Below are 23,788 nucleotides of genomic sequence, written 5' to 3' on the forward strand. Positions count from 1 at the left end.
GTACAAATACTTTGTCACTGTGCTACATCTACTTTACTTGAGTATTTCTTTTTCTGACTGCGTTGTTTACTTTTAATCCCTACATTTGGACACAAACATCCGGAATTTCTACTTCTTACATTTGAAAAACATGATTGGTACTTTTGTGTTTGACAGATACAAATACTGTTCACAGGAATTCATTTCCTGTACTTTCTTTCTTTCACTTCAGTAATGGATTGAATAAGTCATTTTAATTTTTCCGAGTGTTTATTTGCACTGGTATCCGTACTTTTACCGGAATATAGAATGCAAATACTTTCGCCACCTCTGTTTCCATGTTTATCTCCGCATCTTGCATTCTGCAATTACCACCAGTATCTATCTATCAATCTACCTATCTATCTATCTATCTATCTATCTATCTATCTATCAAAAATTCAAACTCTAAATAAATAAATAAAACTCCCAAAGTTAACTTGTTTGCGCTCCCTGTCCTCTTCTTCCCCCTCCTCTTCCTCCCTCCCGTCCAAGACTCTGAACTCAGTGACGCCTCACCTGGACGTGGAGGAGTGCAGCATCTCGCTGATGCCTCGGAACCGCGAGAAGAACCGCAGCATGGACGTGCTGCCGCCCGACCGCTCGCTGGCCTTCCTGGTCACTGCCGACGGCGAGAGCTGCAACTACATCAACGCGGCGCTCGCCGACAGCTTCCTGCGGCCCGCCGCCTTCGTGGTGACGCCGCACCCGCTGCCCGGCACCACCACCGACTTCTGGAGGCTGGTGTATGACTACGGCTGCACCTCGGTGGTGATGCTCAACCAGCTCAACCAGTCCAACTCGGCCTGGGTGAGTCAACCGAGAATTTCTTTTGTTTTCAATGATTCAATGATTTTTTTTTTTTATTTGTCACATGTCACGTTACGTGGCAGTGAAATGCTGGTGTGGCAAAACCAGATGTGATTGTGAAAGCGATTGGCAGTCAAATATAAGTTTAACAAAAATACCAAAGTACAAGTTAAAACGATAAAACGATCAAAAGTGGCAAGTACAGATACGGGTGTTTGAAGTGTTATGCAGTACTATACGCTATAATGATATAATTGAATTAGTTGCAAACAATGGAATGCAAAAAAAGACGCGAAACTGTGCTATTATAACATATAATCATTTTATCAACAATATTAAAAAGAATAATAGCATCAGTGAAATAATCGTGTTTTTTTTTTGTTTGTTTTTTGAGGGTGGATTTATTTTTCCACTAAGGTTTAATCTCCTTATTTAAACCTTGTTCTATCGGCAAAAGCAGGTGACAGCTGCACCGGTGCATTACGTCATCAAAGACCTTTACACATGGGATGCGTAACAAATCAATCAATCAGTCAATCAATGAAGGTATTATTTATTTGCAAAGCGCTTCCTCGCAATCCGAAAGTGTCTTTGATGCTTTTGCGCAGTCAAAGAGCAAAACCGAATGATCCCTCCAGAGTGGGGATCACCAACACGGTGCTCATAGGCACCACGTACCTAAGACCACGTGAGTAGCCTGTTCTAGAAATAACACAACTCGTTGAGCTGCGACTAAAATTCAATTTTATTCAACAAAATCAAACAACGCATTTGGACGCATTCTTCCACATAGGCAACCTATTTGGATGGAAAACCCATTTGTCTTCTATTGCCCCTTTTGTTGCACTCAGGGTGATGAGCTTCTCTTAGTTTTCTAGGGCAAGTTAGCAGTTCCTCGTAGGTTCAACAACAATCACACACATTGCTCATAAACACGACACTTCAGAGTTCCTGATTTGCCTTACCGACCTATCTGGACGGAACCCACACAGACACCGGGAGAATGTGTAGGAACGTTCCATGTTTGTCAAATTGCCCATTAAGATGTTGACATGACATTGGAACCAAATAAAATAATGTCTTAGTCTGACTATAAGTGAAATGTTTGTTCAACTGTTGTTCCTAAGCTGCAGTTAAGATCCCTATTCTGGTCCCTATTCCCGTTTGCCCAGAATTGCAAACAAGGTGTTTGTATTGACAGCAGCTGTTCCAGATTGGATATTAAACCAGAATACTTCAAAAGGAGACATCTACACAACTAGTAGGGCAAAAAGCATTGTGACGTTGGCAGCCAGGTGCGCTGATTCTTCGGGGTGTTTTGGTTGTTTTTTTGTTTTTTTGTTTTTTTTTTAGAAGAAAAAAATCCCATCCCAACCCTCCAAATGAAAGCTCTTCACTTTTTTCGCACTCCTCTTTGGCTCCTCCACATCACAGCTTCATGGAATGTGAAATGAAATGCTATCCGGAGCGTGTCTCCTTTTTTTTTTTTTTTCCACCTTTGAGTGTCTGCTTGATCTCAAAGAACATCCGGGTGAATGAAAGGCATCAATGAAACGGCTCCGCGAGCGTCCGTGAGTCTTTCCCTCCGGCTCGGGAACTGCCGCCCTCGCCATCGCTGCCGTCTGCCACATCGACGGCGTCGTCGTGATCAGAACAAAGAAATGTGGAGCGAGTGAAAAATAGACTAACGTGCGAGATAATAGTCGACACACAAGAACTGCACAGCCCAAACCACTCAGGGCTTCGTTCTCCTCTGCCATGTAGCCATATGAAGGGAGAGCCATGGTAGCAATGCAGCTCTTTAGAAGGCTGCTGCTAAGCCTCATGGGAAATAAGAAAAGAAGTGTGTCATATGCGCAAACTACTAACTGTATAAAAAGATGGGCAGAGTTTCAAGTATCAAAAAGGAGGCCGACATGGAAGTACCAAAGACATGCATTCTATCGTTTGGCCAACAGGAGCCACCAAAGCTGGCTGCAAATAAACTCAAAATGTCTGGCTGTCAAAATGGGAAAAGGCACTAAATTCATACCTACAGAAATGTGTTCAAAACATTTTTGGGAGGTCTACATTGCGAGTAAAAAAAAATCTCTCATGTCTTTTTTCTGATTTGGTCTCTAATATTGAGTCAAAAATGACATACAGTTGTGGGCGTGGCTTAAGTTTAGCAACTGTAGTCGGCTTACCTGCGGATGGGCAGATGTTGATCATTGCCAACTTCTGGTACTGCCCGCATATCCAAATACGGAATCTTCCGGGTTCAAAATGAAGCGGAAACTCAAGATGGCGCTGACGTTGAAACCAAACTCTCGGCTTCAGGACGGGGATTTACAAAACAGGTGGGTGACGTCACCGTGACTCACAGTTCCACATCTACCCAAATAAATATGAGGTTGTTGTTTTTCTTTCCTTGAACAAATTTGAAGAAAGAATGAACTGACAAAATAATCTGTCAGACAACAAAGGGCATTTTCTGCTGCATTCTCACAGGATGTTGACGCACATCATGTGTGTCTAAAAGCCCCCCCAAGAAGAATTTCCTCAGATGGCCTCTATTTATTCTTAGAGCTGGAGGAAATGGAAAGCCTTTTACACAATTTAAGCTGGACTGGTAATTCCCCCCCCCCCCCCCCCCCCAAATGGGTTGATGTTCCACTGAAATCCTTTCCTGGAATAAGTAAAAAAACTAAATTGCAATATTTTGTTTATTTATTATTGTCAGAATTTTGTTTTATTTTTCATACTTTTGTTTGGCATTGAAAGATGCAAATGAGGGAAACATGATAAACAGCTTCGGCGTCCGTGCCAAGTTCCTGCTGGTATGGAGCTCGTCGTTCCCCGTGTCCATCACAAAATATTGTTTGGCTTATTTCCTTTTCCACATTAGCAGCTAATTTGCATTTGCGCTCACAGGTTTTTTTTGAAATGCAAGCTAGAGTCAAGCAAGTTTTGATTCTAGCACATGCAACAAAAAAAAATAGTAAGAGAAATAATCTTGTGGAAATCCATGCAATGATGAAAATATATATTAAAAAAAATTGGAATCAAACTAATTCTATAATGTGTTATAGCCTTATCAAGTACTCCGTATGTGTATCGGCGAGTTCTGAAATGCAAGTGCTCGTACTTTACTCGTTCTGCAGCGCTTTCTTTAATAAGACGGGCTGTTTCCACGGCAGCTTCCGTCTTCTTCAGGTCGCACGATGAACATTGTAAAATAGCCACGTGTCTGTCAGAAAAGAAAAATGCTTATAATAATAATATGTATATACCTTATGAAGACACAATTAGACACAATTAACTTCATTCAGCTTGTACAATAATTTAGGCGAACCCGAGCCCAAGGTGGCTTCTTGGTATTTACTGTGTGAGATGATGGGTTTTTATAAACTAATTCAACATTTTTTAATCAAAAACATGCAATTTGCCTAAACAAACTTGTCGATTTGACACGCGGTGAGGCCCTTCCGCCGCCACTCCCGCCGCTGCGCCTCCTTTAATTTACGCCCCGTCTGCTGTGGCATTCGCGTGTCCTTATCGTTCCCCCCCCCGCCCCCCCGCCACATCCGCCCGGCCTGTTCTCCGCCGTCCTCCCTATCGCCCCGTTGTCACGTCAGATTCCCTCCTGACGCCGCCGCCAACCGCCTTCTGTCTGTCCTCCCCCCTATCGCTCCCACCGCCGCCGCCATCGGATTAACAGTTTGCCTCCCGACGGACCCCGACTTGAATCAGCCTCCTGTCTGAGGCGTATAAATATTTATCTCGCCTCCTGCCCAATGTCACCTGTTAATGCCCCTCCGTCCGTCATTCTGAAATGCCGCCGCCGCCGCGTCCTTTTAGTCCCGAGGTCTTTTAAACCCCCGAGCAGCCGGCAGGAAAACATCTGCATGTGTAAGAGTCTGCTTTCGGTTATTTATTTATTTTACTTGCTTGAAGGAGAAAATATTTTGATGACGGACAACCAGGACACTTGGCCCTGCAGTGACGTACTCATATCATTGCAGTTAAATAATACTCAAAGTTTAGGGTTACAGTTAGGGTTAGGGTTAGCATTAGGGTTAGGTTTGGGGTTAAGGTTGCTTTGTTTTAGGTGTGTATGTGAATGCAAATGGTTGTTTGTCCCCGATGTGGCCCTTTGATGAACTGGCCACTTGTTTAGGAAGAAGCGGGATTAGAAATGGATGGATGGATGGATGGATGGATGGATGGATGATGTAGAAGGGTTAAGTTGAGGCAACTTGGCTAGTTTTGCTATTTTTAAGACACTTCTTCTCTCATCCGAAAGGCGCCTTGAGTTTTAAAAAAGAACTGAAGAAGCCAAAAAAAAAGCAGTCCAGTTGCAACAACTTAACCTTATACTAACTGAGAATTACAGGTATGGCTCCTCTGTATGGATAAGAAATTGTTATATTTCTTACGACAAAGACAATTTAGTCATTCAGGCTTCTTGACATGTTCACAATATATCTTTGACAAGTTTCAAAGGTGCAGAAATAAAAACTCAGGAATGGGAAAAGAAAAATGATGACAGATGTGATGTCTCTTCTGCATTAGAAACTTGCACGTCAGAAAATAATTGCTGTCTTTTCAAATGTTACTGGAAAAAAATGAAAGGAAATAATAATAAGTAATATGCTATTTTAGCAAATCAAACTTACGGAAAGTAAGTTCTCAACGCAAAGATGGAAATAAAAAATAAAAAAACAGACTTCTTTCATGAAAAAACAATGAAAAGCAGAGCATTTTCATCACCTTATGAAAAAAGGAAAACAGGACACGCAGGACAGGATGTGAAAACAGGACATGTCCTGGGAAAACAGGGCGTTTGCTCAGGCTAATTTATTTATTTTTTCTAATTTACCTCACAATCAGCGGGTGGGGACGTGTCCGTTGGGAGACCTTGTCTTTCTTTCTTTATTTTGTGAGTCCCTGCACCTCCTGGCAAACTTCCTCTTCCTCTCTCCCAGGCATAGCCAAGGTCTCCTCCTCTATTAAATTATAATGTGCTAACGGTAATGATTTTGCGCTCATGAATAATGCAGAGCCGGGTGACCGCGGCTTACGCAGGGGGGCGGCTTCCGGCCATCAGCAGTTTTTTTCATTATTTCTTTTTCCCCCCATTGTTGTTTTGTGACGTTTCATCTAATTTACCGTCACAACGGCCCCGATAATAACGGACCCTGTCATCAAAGGGGCTTCACCGTCGCCGCCTTGGTGATGTTATAATTTGTCCTGTTTGACAGTGAACGTGGACTAATGACCTGTTTTCCTTCTTTCTTTCCTTCTTTCCTTTCCACTTTCCTTCCTGCCTTCCTTTCCTTCCTTCTTTCATTCCCCCTTCTTCACTCCCTTCTATCCTTCCTACCTTCCTTCCCTCCCTCCTTCCTTTTTTCCTATCCTCTCTGATTCCTTCCTTCCTTCCTTCCCTCCCTCCTCCTTCCTTTCCTCCTTCCTTCCTTCCTGTCCTCCCTGATTCCTTCCTTCCTTCCTTCCTTCTTCCTTCCTTCCATCCTTCCTATCCTCACTGATTCCTTCCTTCCTTCCTTCCTTCCTTCCTTCCTCCCCCTCCTCCAGCCTTGTTTGCAGTATTGGCCCGAGCCGGGGCTGCAGCAGTTCGGCCCCATGACGGTGGAGCTTCTGTCCCGGACGGCTGACGACGACGTCATCATCCGCCTCTTCCGGGTTCAGAACATCACGCGGGTGGGTGGACGAGCCCAAAGGGCTTCAGTCACTTAGATTATTTCTATTTGCCATAATCTGTCTGGCCATAATGACAAGTAGGAATAGTTCTGAATGTCTTTATGATTGGCTGACGGATTTTATTCTCAAAGATACAGCTTGTGATCGGTAGAGTGTGAATCACTCAGGTCGGTTCAGGAACGACCTGTTGAGTGGTTTTATTATGTTAATAATATGCATGACAAGGACTGAGGAAGGGAGAATCTAGGTGAGAGAGATATAAAGGCAACACAATACATTTCTGTGGCATTAACAAAAGCAGATATTGAGCGGAATCAGATAATTCACAAAGATTAATGTGCATTTAAGTAAATTTAATTTTTTTTTTAGTTTTGTAACTTTTAGACATTCCAGAAAATATAGCTAAAAGCAACGTGCATTGTCATAGGAAGTCCCTCCTTGCAGTGAGTGGATGCACTGACAGACTCCATGATTCTTCATCTGATCATTTCATTTGAATGAAGTTGCCTGAAGCGTCCTTGTTAATCTCATCATGAGCCCAGGAGCACACCAGACATCTCTTAGACTGACTCATTATTGTCATGTGACGCTGTGACAAACACGCAGGTGTGTTGAGTTTGACTGTAGGAAGTGTGTATTTGCCCTGGGTCTTGAGGTAAGTACGGTCGCCAGGCTCCAGCTCCTCCAGTAGAAGCCCCACTAGTCTCCTCCAGACGCCTCCTGCAGCGAGCCGTCCCTCCCCATGACTCCCTCTTGTCCTCTCTCCAGTAGCGGACCACCTTCCCCTAGTAGCTCTTCCGCCAAATTCCCTTGTAGCATTGAGAATAAAGCAGTTTTTTAGCAACTCCTCTCCCCCGCTCCCGTTTCCATCGTCGGCTCCCTTCAAATATCTCAAATTCAGATGAGAAACTCTTCCAACGTGGCTTCTCCGCAGGATTCCGAGGAGACAGAACTCACAGAGCGAGACACTGATAGGCTCTGTCCCGAAAAGGTACTTTTATTTGTCCTGTCAGAACAAGCAACAGCGCTGTGAAAGTGTTGAGCCGAAGGATTGTGAGATGTTTAGTGTGAGATCCCTGTTTTAAGGTCCCATTTTTTACGATTATACAAAAGTGCAACTCAAATGATATTGCATTCAAGACTTTATTATTTCACATTCATGGAAATCAAACCAGCCCCCTCCCATCCCTGAGGATGCAGAGAAATAATCTTTTTGTTGGGTTTCTGCGACTCTTTGGTGCTTGAACTTTGAGAGGATGGAACGGCAGCACTTCAGAGGAGCTGATGCGTTACTGTTGTTGACACGTGCTGCAGATTTAATGGCTCCTCCCATTATATGTATTTATATATATTTCTAGGAACAATCCCGTTGAGATTCAGATCTGTCGCGTGGGCGGTGATCTTTATCAAAACATCAAAGTCAATCAGAGAGTTGCCCTCACATCCAGAATGCATGACGGAAACAAAACTTTTCAGCCTTCCAGCCTTGAGCACATCTTGAATGTTTTTTTCGGTTTCTCTGCACATCTTCAGCGGGTCTATCTCCACTTGTTTGAATCATTTACACTGACCCCTTCTTCCTATCCTTTGTACTGCTGCCTTCAGGGGCCGCCACAGCCAATCATCTGCCTCCATCAAACTGTCTCCTCCTCTTCATCATCTTCTCTCACACCAACTAACTTCATGTTCCTCTTTAACTACATCCATCAAATCTCCTCTCTGGTCCTCCTCTGGATCTCCTCTCTGCTAATTCCAACCTCAGCAGCATCCTTCTACCCATATATTCTCTGCTCTGTAACTCCAAAACATCGAACTTGCTCTGCTCCTCCTCATTCTGTCCATCCTGGTCACTTTCAAAGAAAACTTGCTGAAACTCTTTTATCTCACATCACTCCTTCATCTCCCCCATTTAGTTGGGGGGAATAGAAAAACCAGCAGATTTTAATGGGCAAACGGCACCACTGAAACCGTCCCCTCCGTGTGTTGTGTTGCAGCTTCAGGAGGGCCAGCTGGTGGTGCGTCACTTCCAGTTCCTGCGCTGGTCCCCCTACCGTGACGTGCCCGACTCCAAGAAAGCCTTTCTCAGCCTCCTGGCTCAGGTCCACAACTGGCAGAGGGAGTGCGGAGAGGGACGCACCGTCGTCCACTGCCTGTGAGTCCTGTCTTTGTGCATCTTATTATTTCCACTTTCTACGCTGGAATCGGCCGGAAATGTTTTAGATGGGAGCCAAGGTGGATGGATGGGCAAGATCACTGGTTGGTGTTAACCAGCAATCTTATTTACAGTATTAACCAGGGGTGCACCGATACCGGAGTTCAGTACTCTACACGTATTCGTAAAATATGTGCCAATACCATGACACAAATACCAGTTTATATGTATGTATATGACAATTTTTTTTGGGGGGAGGGGTTCTCTCACTTCAGACTGAGTCAGACAAAGGCTTCTTTTGTCAAGGCCTGGACAGCTCAAACTAGGAGTTTTGTTGACCTCACAAATCTTATTTGGTGTCGAGAAGTAGACCAACAAAATCAATTGATTAAATCTGGAAATGGCCATAAGGCCTTAAACTTTTAAACCCCTGTTTCACTGTTAATGCCAGGGATGCACCAATAACGTTTTGTTACAGAACGAGTAGAGTACGAGTACCTGCGTTTTGGTATTCACCAATACCGATACTTAAGTACTTAACCAGAGAAAACCTGTTGAGATCAGGATCTCTTTCAAGATCTCAGCAGTCATAGAGAGCGACAGCATAAAATGAAACATCATTTTACGGGTGCAACAGTGTTACCAAGATTGGAAGTCCTTCCTTCCTTATTTCACAAAAAAAAATAAAGTAAGGTTGGCGCTTGTACGTAGACAAAAGTTGAAAAGCGCCTTTTTTGAAAATGATTTTTGCTTGAAAGTGTGACGACGCTAGAAAACCTCATTATTAGTCGCACTGCCCCGACTCCACTCGACTCTGCATTCACGTCATGGTCTCGCCAGAGTTCATACATCTCATTACCTCCCGAGTTTCCGGAGCAAAGAGGAAGTAACTTCACATTAGCCGCTTCAACGGAGAGTCGCCTTTCCTTTCCATTACGTTTATCTCCATCTCCGTGTCGGGGGTCCTCTGATCTCCGGGGGTCAGGCGGCGTGTCAGACGTCTCATATCTGATTAAGTCGCCGTCTCCCGTATTTTAATGAGAACGTTACTCAGATATTCATCTTCAACGTCTGCCATTTGGCCTTTTTCTGACAGCGGGCTTGATCCGCGCTCAGTCAGACTGTGACATTTCACTCCGTGAGCCCCCCCCCCTCCCATCCCCGAACCCCCCCGAGAGGCCTGTCTGACTGCACGTCTTTATTAGGTCACGCGTCCTCACACTTCTCCAATGTGTGTCTGTGTCCGTGTGCGTGTGCGTGTGCGTGTGCGTGTGCGTGTGCGTGGCAGGAACGGCGGCGGCCGCAGCGGCACTTTCTGTGCTTGCACCATGATCCTGGAAATGATTCGTCACCACAGCGTGGCGGACGTGTTCTTCGCCGCCAAAACATTGCGCAACTCCAAGCCGAACATGGTGGAGACGATGGTGAGTAACTGCGAAAAAAAATGAGGTGGCCGGTTCTGCCAATTAGGACTGGGGGACTGGTGGGCCACAATGGGTTCTAGCAGCAGCAGACGGATGGAGTGTTTTAATGAGCTGCCTTATAGGAGAAAAAAAACACATCATTGGATACGTAGAAAACACGTGCTTTAATGTCTATGGAAAATGGACAATAAAATATGTGTCCTTGAAGCCCCAGAGTATTTAGCTCTTAGTTGAAATGATTATTAATGGAAAGAATTAATGAAATAAATTACTATTGATGTCATTTCTCTGAGTTTGTCAGGCCAGATTAAAAAGCTCACCGGGCCGCATATGGCCCCCGGGCCTTAGTTTGCTCATGCCTGCTGTAAATAGACCTACCTATGATGTACCAGTTTCACTTCAGAAGTATTTGAATATTATATTAAAGCACTGTTAGGGTCAAAATGGAGAGAAATATCAACACAGCAAGACATTCCTGTAAATCTTTCTTCGAGTAGCGACAAACAAGGAGCAAATTGTGTATTGGACCAGCACAGCTGTTTGCTTTCACAGATAAGTTGAGTTCAAATGGAGCCTGTTGTTTTCATTACTTGACAAATTTCCAATCCGTCCCACGGGTTCGCTTCTGTTGTACTTTTTTGTGAGGATAAAACAACAACAACCTGGAAATGGCTAAATGCTAAAAACTGAAGCAGAACTAAAGGAAAATTTAGTCTGATCAATCCTGAGCTAAAACTCTGGGCACTGTGGTCCGCATTGTGTGTTTGCCAGAAAAGTGTGCCGTTATTTTTTACCACCAAATAACAAGGATGAGGCAAAAACAACGTAACAATGTGGCTCATTTCTGCACAGCCCGGGCAGCAAAGAGGAAGGACAATTACCACACTTTCTTTGTGTTTGACTTCGCGTGACACAAAGTTTGACTTCAGTTCTCTCTGTGAATGTTCCACGTTACTGATGCATAAGTGAGACTGCATTCATCATATTGTTACAACAGACGCTGGAAAGCTAATTTTGATAAATACGCTTCATGAACTTTTCTAAACATCAATTTAGTTTCGGGGGATTTTGTTTTTTCAGGATCGTTTCATTCATACAGCTAATCACTTTAGCAACAGCTAGGCTGTGTTGCTTCGTCTCTATTCTGCTTCCCTCTTTTTTCACCCCTAGAATTGCGAAAAAGCCTCAATATTGCAATAAAGAACTGGTAATGGAAACACCTAAACTTTGAAAACCTCCCAAATATGGCTAAAAGATTTTGACACTCTTATGAGGGGTTTTGTTCAGACATATCGATATAGAAGTATTTCGCAAAAGCGTTGTGGAGACACTTTTTCGCATTTACTGTATCACGTGATCAGTTCACTTCAAATAGCTGCTCCAAAGCGGAACATGTTTCATACCTCCATCCTCCTCAAAGTGGGTTTCTCGCGGGACGAGATCTGACGAGAATTACGGCCTGTGCGCTTTGGACCATTCAATGGAAAGTCGTGCACTTTGTTGAAATTATAGAAATATCGCTTTCATTTTTCAAAAAACTGTAATGGAAACGCAGCTACAGTTAAGCCATTGAACCATGTGGATTTGGCCCTCGGACAATTAGCGAGTCAACTGCAAGATGTGTCAAAATGTGTAAACTCCTGAAATACCAACGGGCCAATCAACTGCTCTTGTTCCAGGAGCAGTACCGCTTCTGCTATGACCTGGCCCAGGAGTACCTGGACTGCCTGGAAGTCAGATAGCACCAATCCCCGACGCCTCACACCTCACTGAGCGGAGGGCGTCTGTCCTGGACCCCCCAGACCACCTGGACGTCCTGGACCCCTGCTCCTGCTCCTGCCTCCTTAGTCCATGTATCCAGCTCTGGTTGTCTCTCCGCCATGCCTGACCGAAACGCCGTCTGCCATAAAAGACCGAAAAAAACGAGAAAGCTCCACAGGACGACTTGTAACATACTACTGACGAACCCCCTTTTTTGTTTTTTGTTTTTTTGCTTTTCTCCCTTTGCGCTGGGCTCCGACCCGTACTCCTTTGTGCCACTTTACATCCGCCTGAACCAGAGGACACGTTAAGAAAACAAAACGAAAGAAAGAAAAAAAAAAACAAGGGTTGGAGTCCATTTTATACGCGACGCTGGCGAGGCAGCCGGACGCCCTGTTTTTGTTCCCACCTCGACGACAGGATTCAAAGAGCTCAGCTGTCCACCTGCCTTACTAGGAAAAACAAACACTCGGAGGGGAAGCTAACAGTTGGCGCCAACCAACCGGGTGATACTTTTTTTTTTTTTTTTTCCTGTTTTTTTGTGTTTGTTTGTAACACTGTATAAAATGGTGCAATCTGCTGTCGGTGAATATTCCATGTCGTACTGTACTATATATGAACTTATCGCTCGCGAGGGGGCCGACGAGCTGAAGGTGGAAAGCGGGAGCGACGGGAGTGGAGAGGTCGGCCGTCACCTGGTGGACACATCTGTACAGTAGAGTTGTCTTGGACCTAATTTCTCTTTATTTATTTTTGCCTGTATATAGATGTGTTCCCAACCCCCCCCCCTACCCCACCGCCGGTGTGTTTGTAGATGTTCTCGACATTTTATCAGTGTGCCAATCCATTCTCTCTGTGTCTTGTAAAATGGGGGACCACTTCAGCATCTGCATGCCCAGTCAGTCCTAAATGTGTTTTTTTTCATCGCAGCGTGTGGCCCCGAGTTTGCTTTTTGGGTTGGATCCCGTGATGCAAAATTCCCTCCGCTAGTGCCGAGAGAGCTCTGCAAGAATAGCCGTTGAGAAAACGTGGCAAGAGATTCGTCTGCTTTCTAAATTTGTATTTATTCAATGTGTTTTATTTTCTAAATAGTGTATAAAACAGGAAGAGAAATAAAATGTTGTTGCTTAACAGCCAAGCCTTCTGAGAGTTTTTGTTTTTTCTCCTCACCCTCCCCCGCCACGTCTTGGTGTTTTCACACCTGGATTAATTGGGGGGCGTCGTTCTGAAGCGTGCGTTTAGGGTTAGGGGTAATTTCCTCTTCGGATTGCTTTGTTTGGACATATGCGCGAACTCAACGAGTGCGCCGCCGACATGGAACAGAACAAAACAAAACCCAGCCAAGAGTGCAGAGAAGAGGTGTTGCTGGCCCGGTTCCATTTCAACCCTGGAGCCGTTCCATTTGCAGCGAGAACACAACCAATTTAGCAAAAATGCTAGAAAAACAAAAAGACGCTGCCTGCCAATAGAAAATCACAGAAAGATTGGCTCGTCAGTGGAGTTCGGTCTGGTGGTGGCGCTGTTTTGGAGTTTTCATGGATTTTCCAACTCCATCTTATTCTGCCACTGTTTTCTTCTGTCCAAATGTCAAATGAGGTACTTAACCCCCCCGATGCACTCATTTGCCGGCCTTTGTTGCTGTAATGCTGTGTTCATGGTTTAAAGAGGCCAGGAAATGAACAAGCGACGCTGTAATCAACTCACACATTTACAGGTTTAGAGAGGCAACTCTCCTTAAATTATTTCCCCAACAAAATAGCCATCATAGTCTATCCAAACAAATCAATCACATTACACTGACGGGGATTTATACTCATGGCAACATTTCTCTCAAAATGATTGATATTTGGGTCGATGCGTCCTCCCCAACTACCCACCATCACTACTTTTAAGCAGGATCTTTTTGACTGAAGTGCAGATTGTCTTAGTCTCAAGAAGTAAAACTATTTAAAACAGTGCCCCTGACCCTGTTTCACCATTTCACTGATAGCTGCTCTTTGCAGAAGTATTTTAAAGCTTTTAACGCGTTTGTCACGGTGGAGCCGCTGACAGTTTCCCTCTTGGCGCCACCCCAGCACCCAACTGCTCTTATCCAGCTGGTTTAGGAAGAAAAAAAATCCCCACGGTTCACTCACTTGACCTGTGTTTTAATTTACGCTTATCATTTAATTAGCAACTTTAATGGACTTTTCGTTATCATTAGCACCAAACGGAGCCTCCAGGATCAGGCCACCTCTTTAATTGGAGACACTCGATGATCCATTGATCAAGGGAGCCGGTGCACTTCATCTGCACGTGGTGCCTTTTGCGAGCGATGTCACATCCAGTTACTGTGCACCATTGCCGTGTTTGGCAATTGACCGTTTGACACCCCGCCCTCAAACCCCACCCCCGTTCTTTTCGAAGTCTAGCTCCTCATCAGTGGCCCGGCCCCGCTTCTGCTGCCAGTGCACTTTTTAAAAAAAGACGAACGCAGAACCATGACAGACCATTTTAAAAGCGTGAAGAAGAAGATTGAACTCCAGAAATAGTTCCACTGCAAAAGGTCAAAGGCCATGTTGAAAAGGCCTGGATTTCCCTTCCTGTTTCCTTATGTTTACGCTCAGAATTGGAGGTTTTAGGGATCACGGTTCTACGTCTAAAGATAGAGATTTGAAAGAGATTAAGGCGGTGATGGTCCATTTGAACTCGGCTGGGAATGATGCCGCTTTCTTCTTAGGTTTGTCTCTGGTTTAGTCCTAGATTAGCTGGTGAGATTCCTCTCTACATTGCTCATCTGTAGCTCAAATTCTCCACTGGATATTAAACCCTTCGACTGTCAACAAGCTTTGCATTTGGACTTCCATCCAGTCCGGGTAAAGACAGAGTTCTTACCGACTCTCCACAACGATTCAGATTATCCAACCACTTAAAACACTGTTTTCCACATTAGATTATTGTGTGGTTTTCCTGCATCGCTGAACATGGCCAATTATGTTTTCCCTCTGAATTTCTGGAGTAGTAGAACTCTCTGCAGTGCATTTGAAAGACGATAAAAGTTACACAATGTGTGTCGGATGAAAAAACACAATCACTATTGTGCCGAACGCACAAAGACGTCGGGATGACGCTTTCCTTGTCATCTGTTTACGTCAGATTACAGAAAACTGAAATTGCCCACCCCCCTACATGCGTCGCGGCAAAGAGATTGTGTCGTCTCAGATCTGTTGCCTCAACCTCCTCCTTCGGTCCTGGATGCCCAAAGAGCGCTGCCTTTGTCTCATTGTCACGCTGACAGCGGCTGTAATTACGGCAGGGCCCATTGTTTTGCGTTGAAAAGACGACTCAAGTGCTGTAACTGAGACTGTGGAGACGGCTGACTGCAGTGGAAAGCAGAGGCGAAGCTCTCCCGAAGATCTCATTAATCACATGACATTTGATGTTCATCCCTGGCCATCAATGGGACCATTCCACACATGAAGTGGGGGAGAGGGGGCAATATAACTAAGTATTCATGTCCGAGGTTACCTGCAGTCACTTCAGCCCTTCAGCACATGAATCCTTTATGATTTGCCCTTTTGTTAGATTTTTCTTGCTCACGCTCTGCTGCAAAGAGAGCATCACAACCAAATAAAGAAAGCTTTGCTCACACCTAACTCATAAATTCCACATACAAGAAGTGCAAACACTGAGCCTGTTTCCAAAGCAAACGCAACCCAGCCATTGATTGCATGAAAAGATTGGCAGTTTCTGGCTTTAAAAAGGAAGACAATGGGGAAGTAACAAAAACCTGCATTCTATCGTCTGGCCAGCAGGGGCCGCCAATGTTGGTTGCAAAAAGACTAAAAATAACCGGCTGTCAATACAGAAAGGAGTTCAGAGAAATTCATATTTGTATACATATATATATATATACATATATATACATATATATATATATATATATATATATATATATATATATATATATACATATATATATAAATACAGATGCATATTCTCCTTTGAAATCAATCTCTTACGCATTATGAACCTCCAGTCGAGAATGCGTCATACAGCTGATGTTGCCCCTTGCACCAGTTGAACTTGAGCATCTCTGGTATGAAGCCTGATATTTTAGCACTTGAACATGGTAGACAGTTTGCTCAACTACCTCCCATCTTTCAGTATTCCTCTTTACCAGATGTATGTATGGAATGTTCCACATGGCTTCCCTGACCGGTTTAACATAACGCAACATAAAGACCTGAAAATCCGTCTCCTCTGTGCCATCAGTGAGGAACATGATCCTGCATGCAAGCGCTCGAGGGCCAAATAAGCCGGCGGGATGCAGCGGCATGTTGGGAGCGTCAAGTGCTCTGCGCTGGGAAGAAGCTGTGCAAACACACACCACGGGGCTCGCATCCGTCCCGGCTCGATGAGGCTCTGCGCCGCCAGTGCAGGTGTGCGGCAGAAGAGACACATTGGCGACACTCCCACATACAACCCCACAACCCAGCCCCCCACTGATGGCAGATTCAATTTGAGCTTGCTTTATCTCCACGCAGATTCGCCTTATCTCTGACACGACGACGCTTTGCATTTACTGTAATTAGGTGGCGCCGAACAGGAGCGCGCACCGGCGCCTCCAACTGGTTTCTTTGCGTGGCTGAATCGACTCACAGGGGTCTGCGGAAATAAAAAGGGAAATATCCGCGGACGGCCGGGCTGCTGACAATAAAACTCTGTTTTTGAAGGAAATGCCCTATTCGCCGAGACGGTCGCCATTGATTATGTCGAGGCCGGATGATGGAAGGTCCGCGAAGGCGGCCGTTAATGGCAAATATGTCGTTTGGCAAAGGAAGGCTGAGAACCAGGCAGGTTGCCTGTGGCGCTGTTGGAATCATGGGAAAGGAGGAGAGCGGAGGGGGTGAAAAAAAAATGATGAGACCGGCCTCCCGCCCACCCACAACATAATCTATTGAAGTTGGAGGGAGGATGCGAGGTGATGGCCGAGGGCAAGTCAATAATGGCCTCGCTTTATCCCAGTGGCCCGCAGTTCACATGGCCCGCATCTTCATCTTCTTCCTTTCTTCCTCGTCTGAAAATAAGCTGAGAAGGATGGGGGGTGAGGGGAAGGGAGGGGTGGGGGGGGGGGTGAGGGGAGGGGAGGAGGGTTGGTCAGGGGTTGTTTGAGGTCGTGCATCCTGCACACAGACAAAATCATATGCAATCATTCAGTAAATTGAAAATAATAAGTCTGAGTAGTTTGAACTAAGTCAATAGTACATGTAAAGAAAATGATCAAGTACACACTATTCGATTGTTTCAATTGTTTAAACTCGTGCGTGTGAACTCTACTAAAGAAGGGCTGGCTAGTAAGACTTACAATACCTATTTCTCTTTAATTATTATTTTAAGTACAATCAGTTTGCATGATTTATTGACAGTAATGATAACCAATCAGATTTTACAGTGTGGAATGACCCTTCAATAACAGTCACACTTTTTCCCGGTGGCCCACACAGTACATTTCACATGTAGTGATTAAGTAAATTTAAAATAGTGAGTCTTGAGTAGTCTTAAGTAAGTCAGTAGTACGTCTTAAAGTGAAACACAAAGTGCACACTATTTGATTGATTCATTGACTCATGTGCAAGTGAACTCTACTAAAGAAGGCTCAGCGATTAAGACTTAATATACCTATTTCTCTTTAATTGTAATTTAAGCCCAATCAGTTTGCATGCTTTTTTGAAGTGATGAAAGCTAATCAGATTTTTCAGAATGACCCCTCGATAATGGCCCCTACTTTATCCCAGTGGGCTGCAGTTCACATGGCCTGCATCTTCATCTTCTTCTTTGTTGGTTCTGGGGTTGTTTGAGGTAGCTCAGCCTGGAACGACCTTTCGTGCCCCCTATCCTCCCTCCCCCCGACTTGAGTGAGATACACTCCAAACTTGAGATGAATCAAAAAGGAGTCAGAGCTCAAAGTCGAGAGTTTGGAAGTGTTTTTTTTTTTTCTTTCACTGTCATCGCAGAGAATTTTGCTGAGGCACACAGGGAGATAATCGCGAGATACAATGAGACATTTTTGTCAAGGAAAAAAAAAAATCCCATCTCTGTATCTAACAGACGAAGCAGCTGACACATCTGCACCATAATACGGAGATTAATACGGAACTCGGGCTAATCAAGTCGTGTTGTGTTGTGACAGATCGGGCTCGATTTGTGTCAACTAGGCATTTGGCGACTGACGCGAACCGCCGTCGCGTTTCCGGCTCTGTTGCCACTGACTCGTCTGAGCAGAAGTCACAAATCATTTCCATTCACCAATCAATGAGAAAAATAAATAAAAAATATTGAAGGATGCTGCACGGGCCGATGAACCTTCTGCAAACAGAGCAGAGCGCATTCCACTGCAGTAACAGGCAGTAACAAATAAGTAAAGTTCACCCGCTCAACAGTAGGTGATGCACCGCTTTTACTATCTGCCATAATAGCCGCAGAATTTTCAGCACTCGTGTTCACAACTGTAACTGATATACACTGCTCTACAAAAAGTCAAGTATTGTTAACGTTGAGGTGAAATTCATGGAAAATTTAAAAGGTTTATGCAACTCTGACAGAATTTCATGAAAGTCGGATATTTAAGTAAAAACATGCAATGATTTTTTGCTTCTAGAAAAGTATTAATGAATTAAACTAAGTATTCAAACAACATCTAAAAACATTGGAGCATCAGAAATGTGATAGTAAGTGATAAGGAGTGTTTTTTGGGTATTTGAAAAACCTTTTATTATTTTGATTTCAGGGTTTATTTTACTTTATTATTTTTTTTTACGAATCCATCATTTGTCTCACACAATTTGTCTCGTTTCAAATTTGTTTTCTGCCAGTGGCCACTCAGGGAACATTGCACTCTAAACCCTTTGAATGCACTTAATTAAAGGGTAACTATGATGGTAATTTCCAACTTTAATAAATTGGTTTTGTGGGTCTACTTCCAACAATAAACAAGGTTAAATGAGTTTGAGCTGTTCAGGCCTTACAAAACAAGCATTTGTCTCACTCAGCCTGAAGAGGCTGTTCCAGCTCTCTTCATCCCCTCCCCTACCTGTCCCATTTGTGGCCCCGCCCTCGGAACTGCCCGGTCCTTTGTGATTGGCCTGCCGCTCTTGGTAAAACCATCTGACAAAGAGTGAGGAGTGTGTGCTATGTGTGCACATGTATACAATGATAGTCAGCTGGACTTGTGATGTTGACAGTTTTTTTAAAAAAAGGCTTTTTTTTCTTTCTTTTTTAATAATAGAATCCCTCTCAACTCAATTCTGAGCTCATATACCGATTCTCCAGCCTCAATGAAAAGAGCTTTCATAACACCACTTGGCACTGATAGTCAGATTTCCAGGAGCTCACCCACACTCACACTCTGGAGGACGTGACCTCGCCAATGGCTGAAGGCTTGGCAATGTCCCGGTTCCATCATTGCATCAATGTTCCACACTGTGATGTAGAAACACATCATTTCAACCTCACTGCGATTCTGCTTGTAAGAGGGAGTGTATTTTCCCCACACGTTGCTATTATTTATGCAGTTTGTCAGTTTGTGCGACTCCAGCCAAATGCTCTGTGCAGTTTGAAGCTTCAATTTACTTAATAGGGGGAAAACAGCCTCTAGTAAAGTTTGAAGCACACAATTAATGGGTAATGTTCCAGACCTAATGTACCCTTATGTTCTACTCAGGCTGTTTTTCACAGAAGACATTTCTGCGTATCATTGCAGGTACAGCACTATAAGGCTTTAATTCAACAGGTTAATTTGACATCTTGAATCTAGTGATGGAATATCACCACTGATGAACGATTACCTGATGTCCCAGAGCTTTTTTTTTTTTTTTTGCCTGAATTTAATTTCACAGGTCTACTTTTCAACCAACCAAAGTACTGTATTCCAAGATATATTACATAAGGACCCAATAATTCATCAAAACAAGGGGATTGAGCCAAAACACCAACATTTTAACCCTGAGCTAGTTTCGATTGGTTGGAGATTCTGGGGACTTTTTTCTCTTTTCACCGCAAATGAACAGCACAGGAGCAAATGCATTTGACCCTGTTGTCTCATTGAGGACATGACTGGGCCAATCAGCAGCCCTCTATGGCCAGATTGAGGGTAATGTCAGCCAGGGTCAAGTCAAGAGACAAACAGGAACCTACTTTTAGCTTGTAAAAAACAGAGGCTACAGTGTGGATGCTGCAATGTTTTTCTTTCTTGACAAATGGCACACCATTCCTTTGAGCAAAAAAAACAGGCATTTTTCTCTGGTTTTTAAAAAAGTTTATTTGAATGTTGTTTGGCAAAGAACAGGAGGAAAGTTTTTTTTTTTTACGTAGTGCGAAACTTTATTACGGTGCTGCAGTGTGACCTTGCAGGCCAGATTTTGGGACCTGCTGCGCAACTCCACTGATAATGAGGACATTTATGAACCCATGTTGAATGTGACTGCCTGAGCAAAATATTTTTCTTTTTCAGAATTAGAACTCTTCCAATAAATTGGAGGACTTCCAATCAAGAAGATAAAATGAAAATAAAAATTCTGTGAAGCCTTGTTGTCGAGTAGGAGTAGATTTTCTTCTTCTTCTTCTGAATGTCAGGCCGGGACTTGAGGCAGGACTCAGACGCAGAGGTTTACAGGAATCAAGCAACTTTATTCCACAAGCAATTGATCTCTAGTCAGAGCGATCAAATAAACAGGCTGTAAAACTCCTACTCACTCAGGGCATCGGGAATAGCTAACTAAGAACAAAAACAATCACTCCTAAATCTATTCTAAGATATCATAATCACTCGCAAGGAGGAACAAGACTGACTAACAAACGAAACACTACTCTAATAACAAAACTTAGCATAAACAAAAAAATCACTCGACCTTGAGGAACAACTGTCTTGCTGTGAAATCTTTAGGCTGTGGCTGTGAGCGGGTTCAGGGCTACAGGGTACAAGGGTAACGAGGCACAGGTGGAAACAATGGGTAATTGGGTCAGACGCACAGGTGGAACATGAGGAGGGGGGCGTGATCTGAAACGAGAGGAAGCTGAGTTAAGCTGTCAAAGTAAAACCGGAAATGACGAGACAAAACCTCACCACGGTGTGATACTGAAAAGGTTCTCTGAAATATGCAGCTCCAAGAATATTCTATGCGATTTTTACATATAAGTTATTTTTTCACAGATATAGCTCAAGGTCAAATGTTTAATTTTCATTTATTGATTTTATTAATTCATCTATGTTCTACCCATGTATGTATGAGTGGGTATGTGTATATTTTTCACCTATGCTACCATGATTTTGACCAACTTCTTTCCCTTTCATTCAAATGACAAAAATTACTAAAAGTATGGTTGTGTTGTCTTCTTCTTCTTCTTCTTCTTCTTCGTCTTCTACTTTACAAAAAAATCATTCAATTGAACTTGTTACACCCACCTTTGGCTATATTATAATATATATATTTAAGAGTCCAAACTGATAATTTCTTTTTCCTGTGTTGATTTATGGTGGCTGTTTAAGTAAACAGGCGGCCACACCCACAATACTAAACAAATATTTTTGTGGATGGCATGCTGAACAGAAAGAGCTCATCTTACAGAAGAAGCAGCGGCTAAATCTGTCTTCCTTCACACCATTCACTTGCTTTTTTGCTTGGTGGCGGATGAACACCCCGCCTCCCGCGCCTCTCCGCCTCCCGCGCCTCTCCGCCGCTCTTTTGATTTCTCTGTGCCATTTAGACGAGAAAGGAAGCGAGCCGACAGCGGACGGTGAATGCTAATACCGCGTCGCCATTCATCAAACACTGGGATCCTCTTCTTTACTTCGCTTTAGTGCCACTGCTCAATAGCCCGGGATCCCGGGGTCCTCGGGAGGAGTGGGGGCTAGCGCGTCCATTGTATGTATATCACCGACCTTACCGCAAGGGTTCCAGTCAACACCTACTCAGAAAGTGCTCTCCCATTGAACCACTTGGATTGGATTGTTGAACCCGTCTTGGCGCCTGAGCATGACGGACAGCCCGCCAACGGCAGCTGATAGGTTGCTCCTCACCCCCCAACCAATCCCCCTACTCCCACATCCTGGAGGTGGAGGACGGCAGTTCAGTGTGCTGTGGACGGCTGAGGAAGAGGTACAGACCAATCTGGCCCGCGGATGGAAAAATCGATAGCCAATCACTCGTAAAAGACACGAATTGGTGTAGTTATGTCACCGACCTCCCCCCCGAATGAACAAATGTTTCCATTCCGATTAAGCTCGCAGGAGCGATCGCCGTTTTCTAGGGAAAGAAATGCTTTCTATTATCACCTGAATCGAAGACGGGTCGCTGGTTGGTCATGCACGTTCGCAAAGAAACCGAAACCGAGCCCAAAGGCCTGGAGATTGACCCGCGGGGAGGGTAGTGTTAACGGGCAGGTGCTGAGAACACAAAGGCAGCGTGATCGATGTCTTTTTATCTTCTCCGCCAGCACGCCGCTGCTTTCCCGCTGCAGGCCACGCTTCAAAACCGCGGCGACGAGAGGAGGGAAGAAACAACAGAAGCCCCGCTGTGCCGGATCCGCCGCTACCCTGGTGCATGCCAAATATCCCGGGGGCAAAGATACAAATACTTTGTTACTGCGCTACAGTAGATTTTTCTGGTATCTGTACTTTACTTGAATATTTCTTTGTCTGACGGCCCGCTAGATCTGTACACATTTATCTGTACTTCTTCCATTTGAAAAACGTAATTGGCAGTTTTGTGTTTAATAACGTTTAAAAAAATACACATTTTGTGAAAGGTAATTCACTGGACAGTCGTTTGAACTATGCTGTAGTTGCACTAGTAGTAGTTCAACAGAGAGAATAGAGTACCTCGGCGTTGGAGTCACTGTTCAGTATGTTTTCAGTACAGCAAATAATAAAGGATCCATACTTTTACTTAAGTACAGATTATAAATACTTTTGACACCTCTGCTAAAATTCTACAGTTAGTAGGAACACAAAAAGCCCAGCGTTGCTAATTGACTTTCTATTTTTTGTTTCCATCATAATCAATATCGACGATGATGAACTGCTGATCGTGTGATTTTGAAGAGGAAAAGAGAACGTTGAAAACATTTTGTTTTCTTAGCGAGGCTGAAGTGTAGCATGAGCTTGATTCGGAGGATAAAGGCGGTAAATCTCTGTTGTTGGCGGTGAAGATGTGGATGTTCTTTGTTCCCCCTTTTTTTCTAATGCTGTCACCAACAACACTTGAGAAGCAAACAGCAAATGAGTTTTCATGTGTCGCTTCTCATCCTGTCCATTTAGTGGAAAAAAAACAACAAACCAATTGGCATGCACTGAGCGTAAGTTTCTTGTCTTCACTTTCCTGTTATAAATGAGTATTTTCCTATCTGCTGATTTACCTACTGATCTGTTATGACTGCAGCATTCACACTGCGGTAGCTACCTTTCAGACGCTTCCAAGGGTTTTAACTGACCCAAAGCTACCGCCTGATAATGGGTCACTAGTTGTTCTGTTCATATTTAGATTAACTCGTATCTTAAATTGAAGATTCAACATACTACCCATGGATGTATTTGTGTAAGTGTGCAATCGCTGTTAACATAAGTTGTTTGGTTTTCCTACCTATGGAGCAATCCTTTTATATACACACTGCCATGTTTGGAAGGCAGCTGGTACAGACGGTCCAAAGACTTCAAAGAAACCAAACACTAAGAGGAAATGGTTGTTCACAGTGTGGGATCTTTTGCGCATACTAGATATAATCGTAGCACTGACTGAAACATATAACCTATATTTACAATTCACGTTAAGTCCCACCCCCCCAACAGCTACTGTTGTGATGCAAGGCCAAGCTTTCACTGCTGCTCTATTCACGCCGGAATGCCAGCCTGCACTTTTCAGCAATTTCACGAAAAGTGTTTTCGAGT

At 43.9% G+C, this 23,788-nt stretch overlaps 1 protein-coding gene across 8 annotated transcripts in view; it reads left to right on the top strand.

Annotated features, from left to right (window-relative positions):
* Positions 1-13,002, top strand: part of ptprua (protein tyrosine phosphatase receptor type Ua) — a 219,305-nt gene extending 206,303 nt beyond the window's left edge. For 5 of the 8 annotated variants that reach the window (XM_076011676.1, XM_076011677.1, XM_076011679.1 and 2 more), the window contains 6 exons: positions 514-828; positions 6,403-6,528; positions 7,463-7,519; positions 8,523-8,680; positions 9,969-10,104; positions 11,784-13,002. In XM_076011676.1, the coding sequence (XP_075867791.1) occupies positions 514-828; positions 6,403-6,528; positions 7,463-7,519; positions 8,523-8,680; positions 9,969-10,104; positions 11,784-11,846 (855 nt within the window). In that variant the 3' untranslated portion in view covers positions 11,847-13,002. The remainder of the gene's footprint in view (positions 1-513; positions 829-6,402; positions 6,529-7,462; positions 7,520-8,522; positions 8,681-9,968; positions 10,105-11,783) is intronic. The other 3 variants (XM_076011680.1, XM_076011682.1, XM_076011683.1) reach the window with 1 other exon arrangement.
* The last annotated feature ends 10,786 nt before the right edge of the window (positions 13,003-23,788 follow it).

This window comes from Nelusetta ayraudi, unplaced genomic scaffold, assembly GCF_046127955.1.
Source record: "Nelusetta ayraudi isolate G7.1 ecotype Tasmania unplaced genomic scaffold, CSIRO-AGI_Nayr_v1 ptg000135l, whole genome shotgun sequence".
In the NCBI taxonomy this organism is placed as follows: domain Eukaryota; kingdom Metazoa; phylum Chordata; class Actinopteri; order Tetraodontiformes; family Monacanthidae; genus Nelusetta; species Nelusetta ayraudi.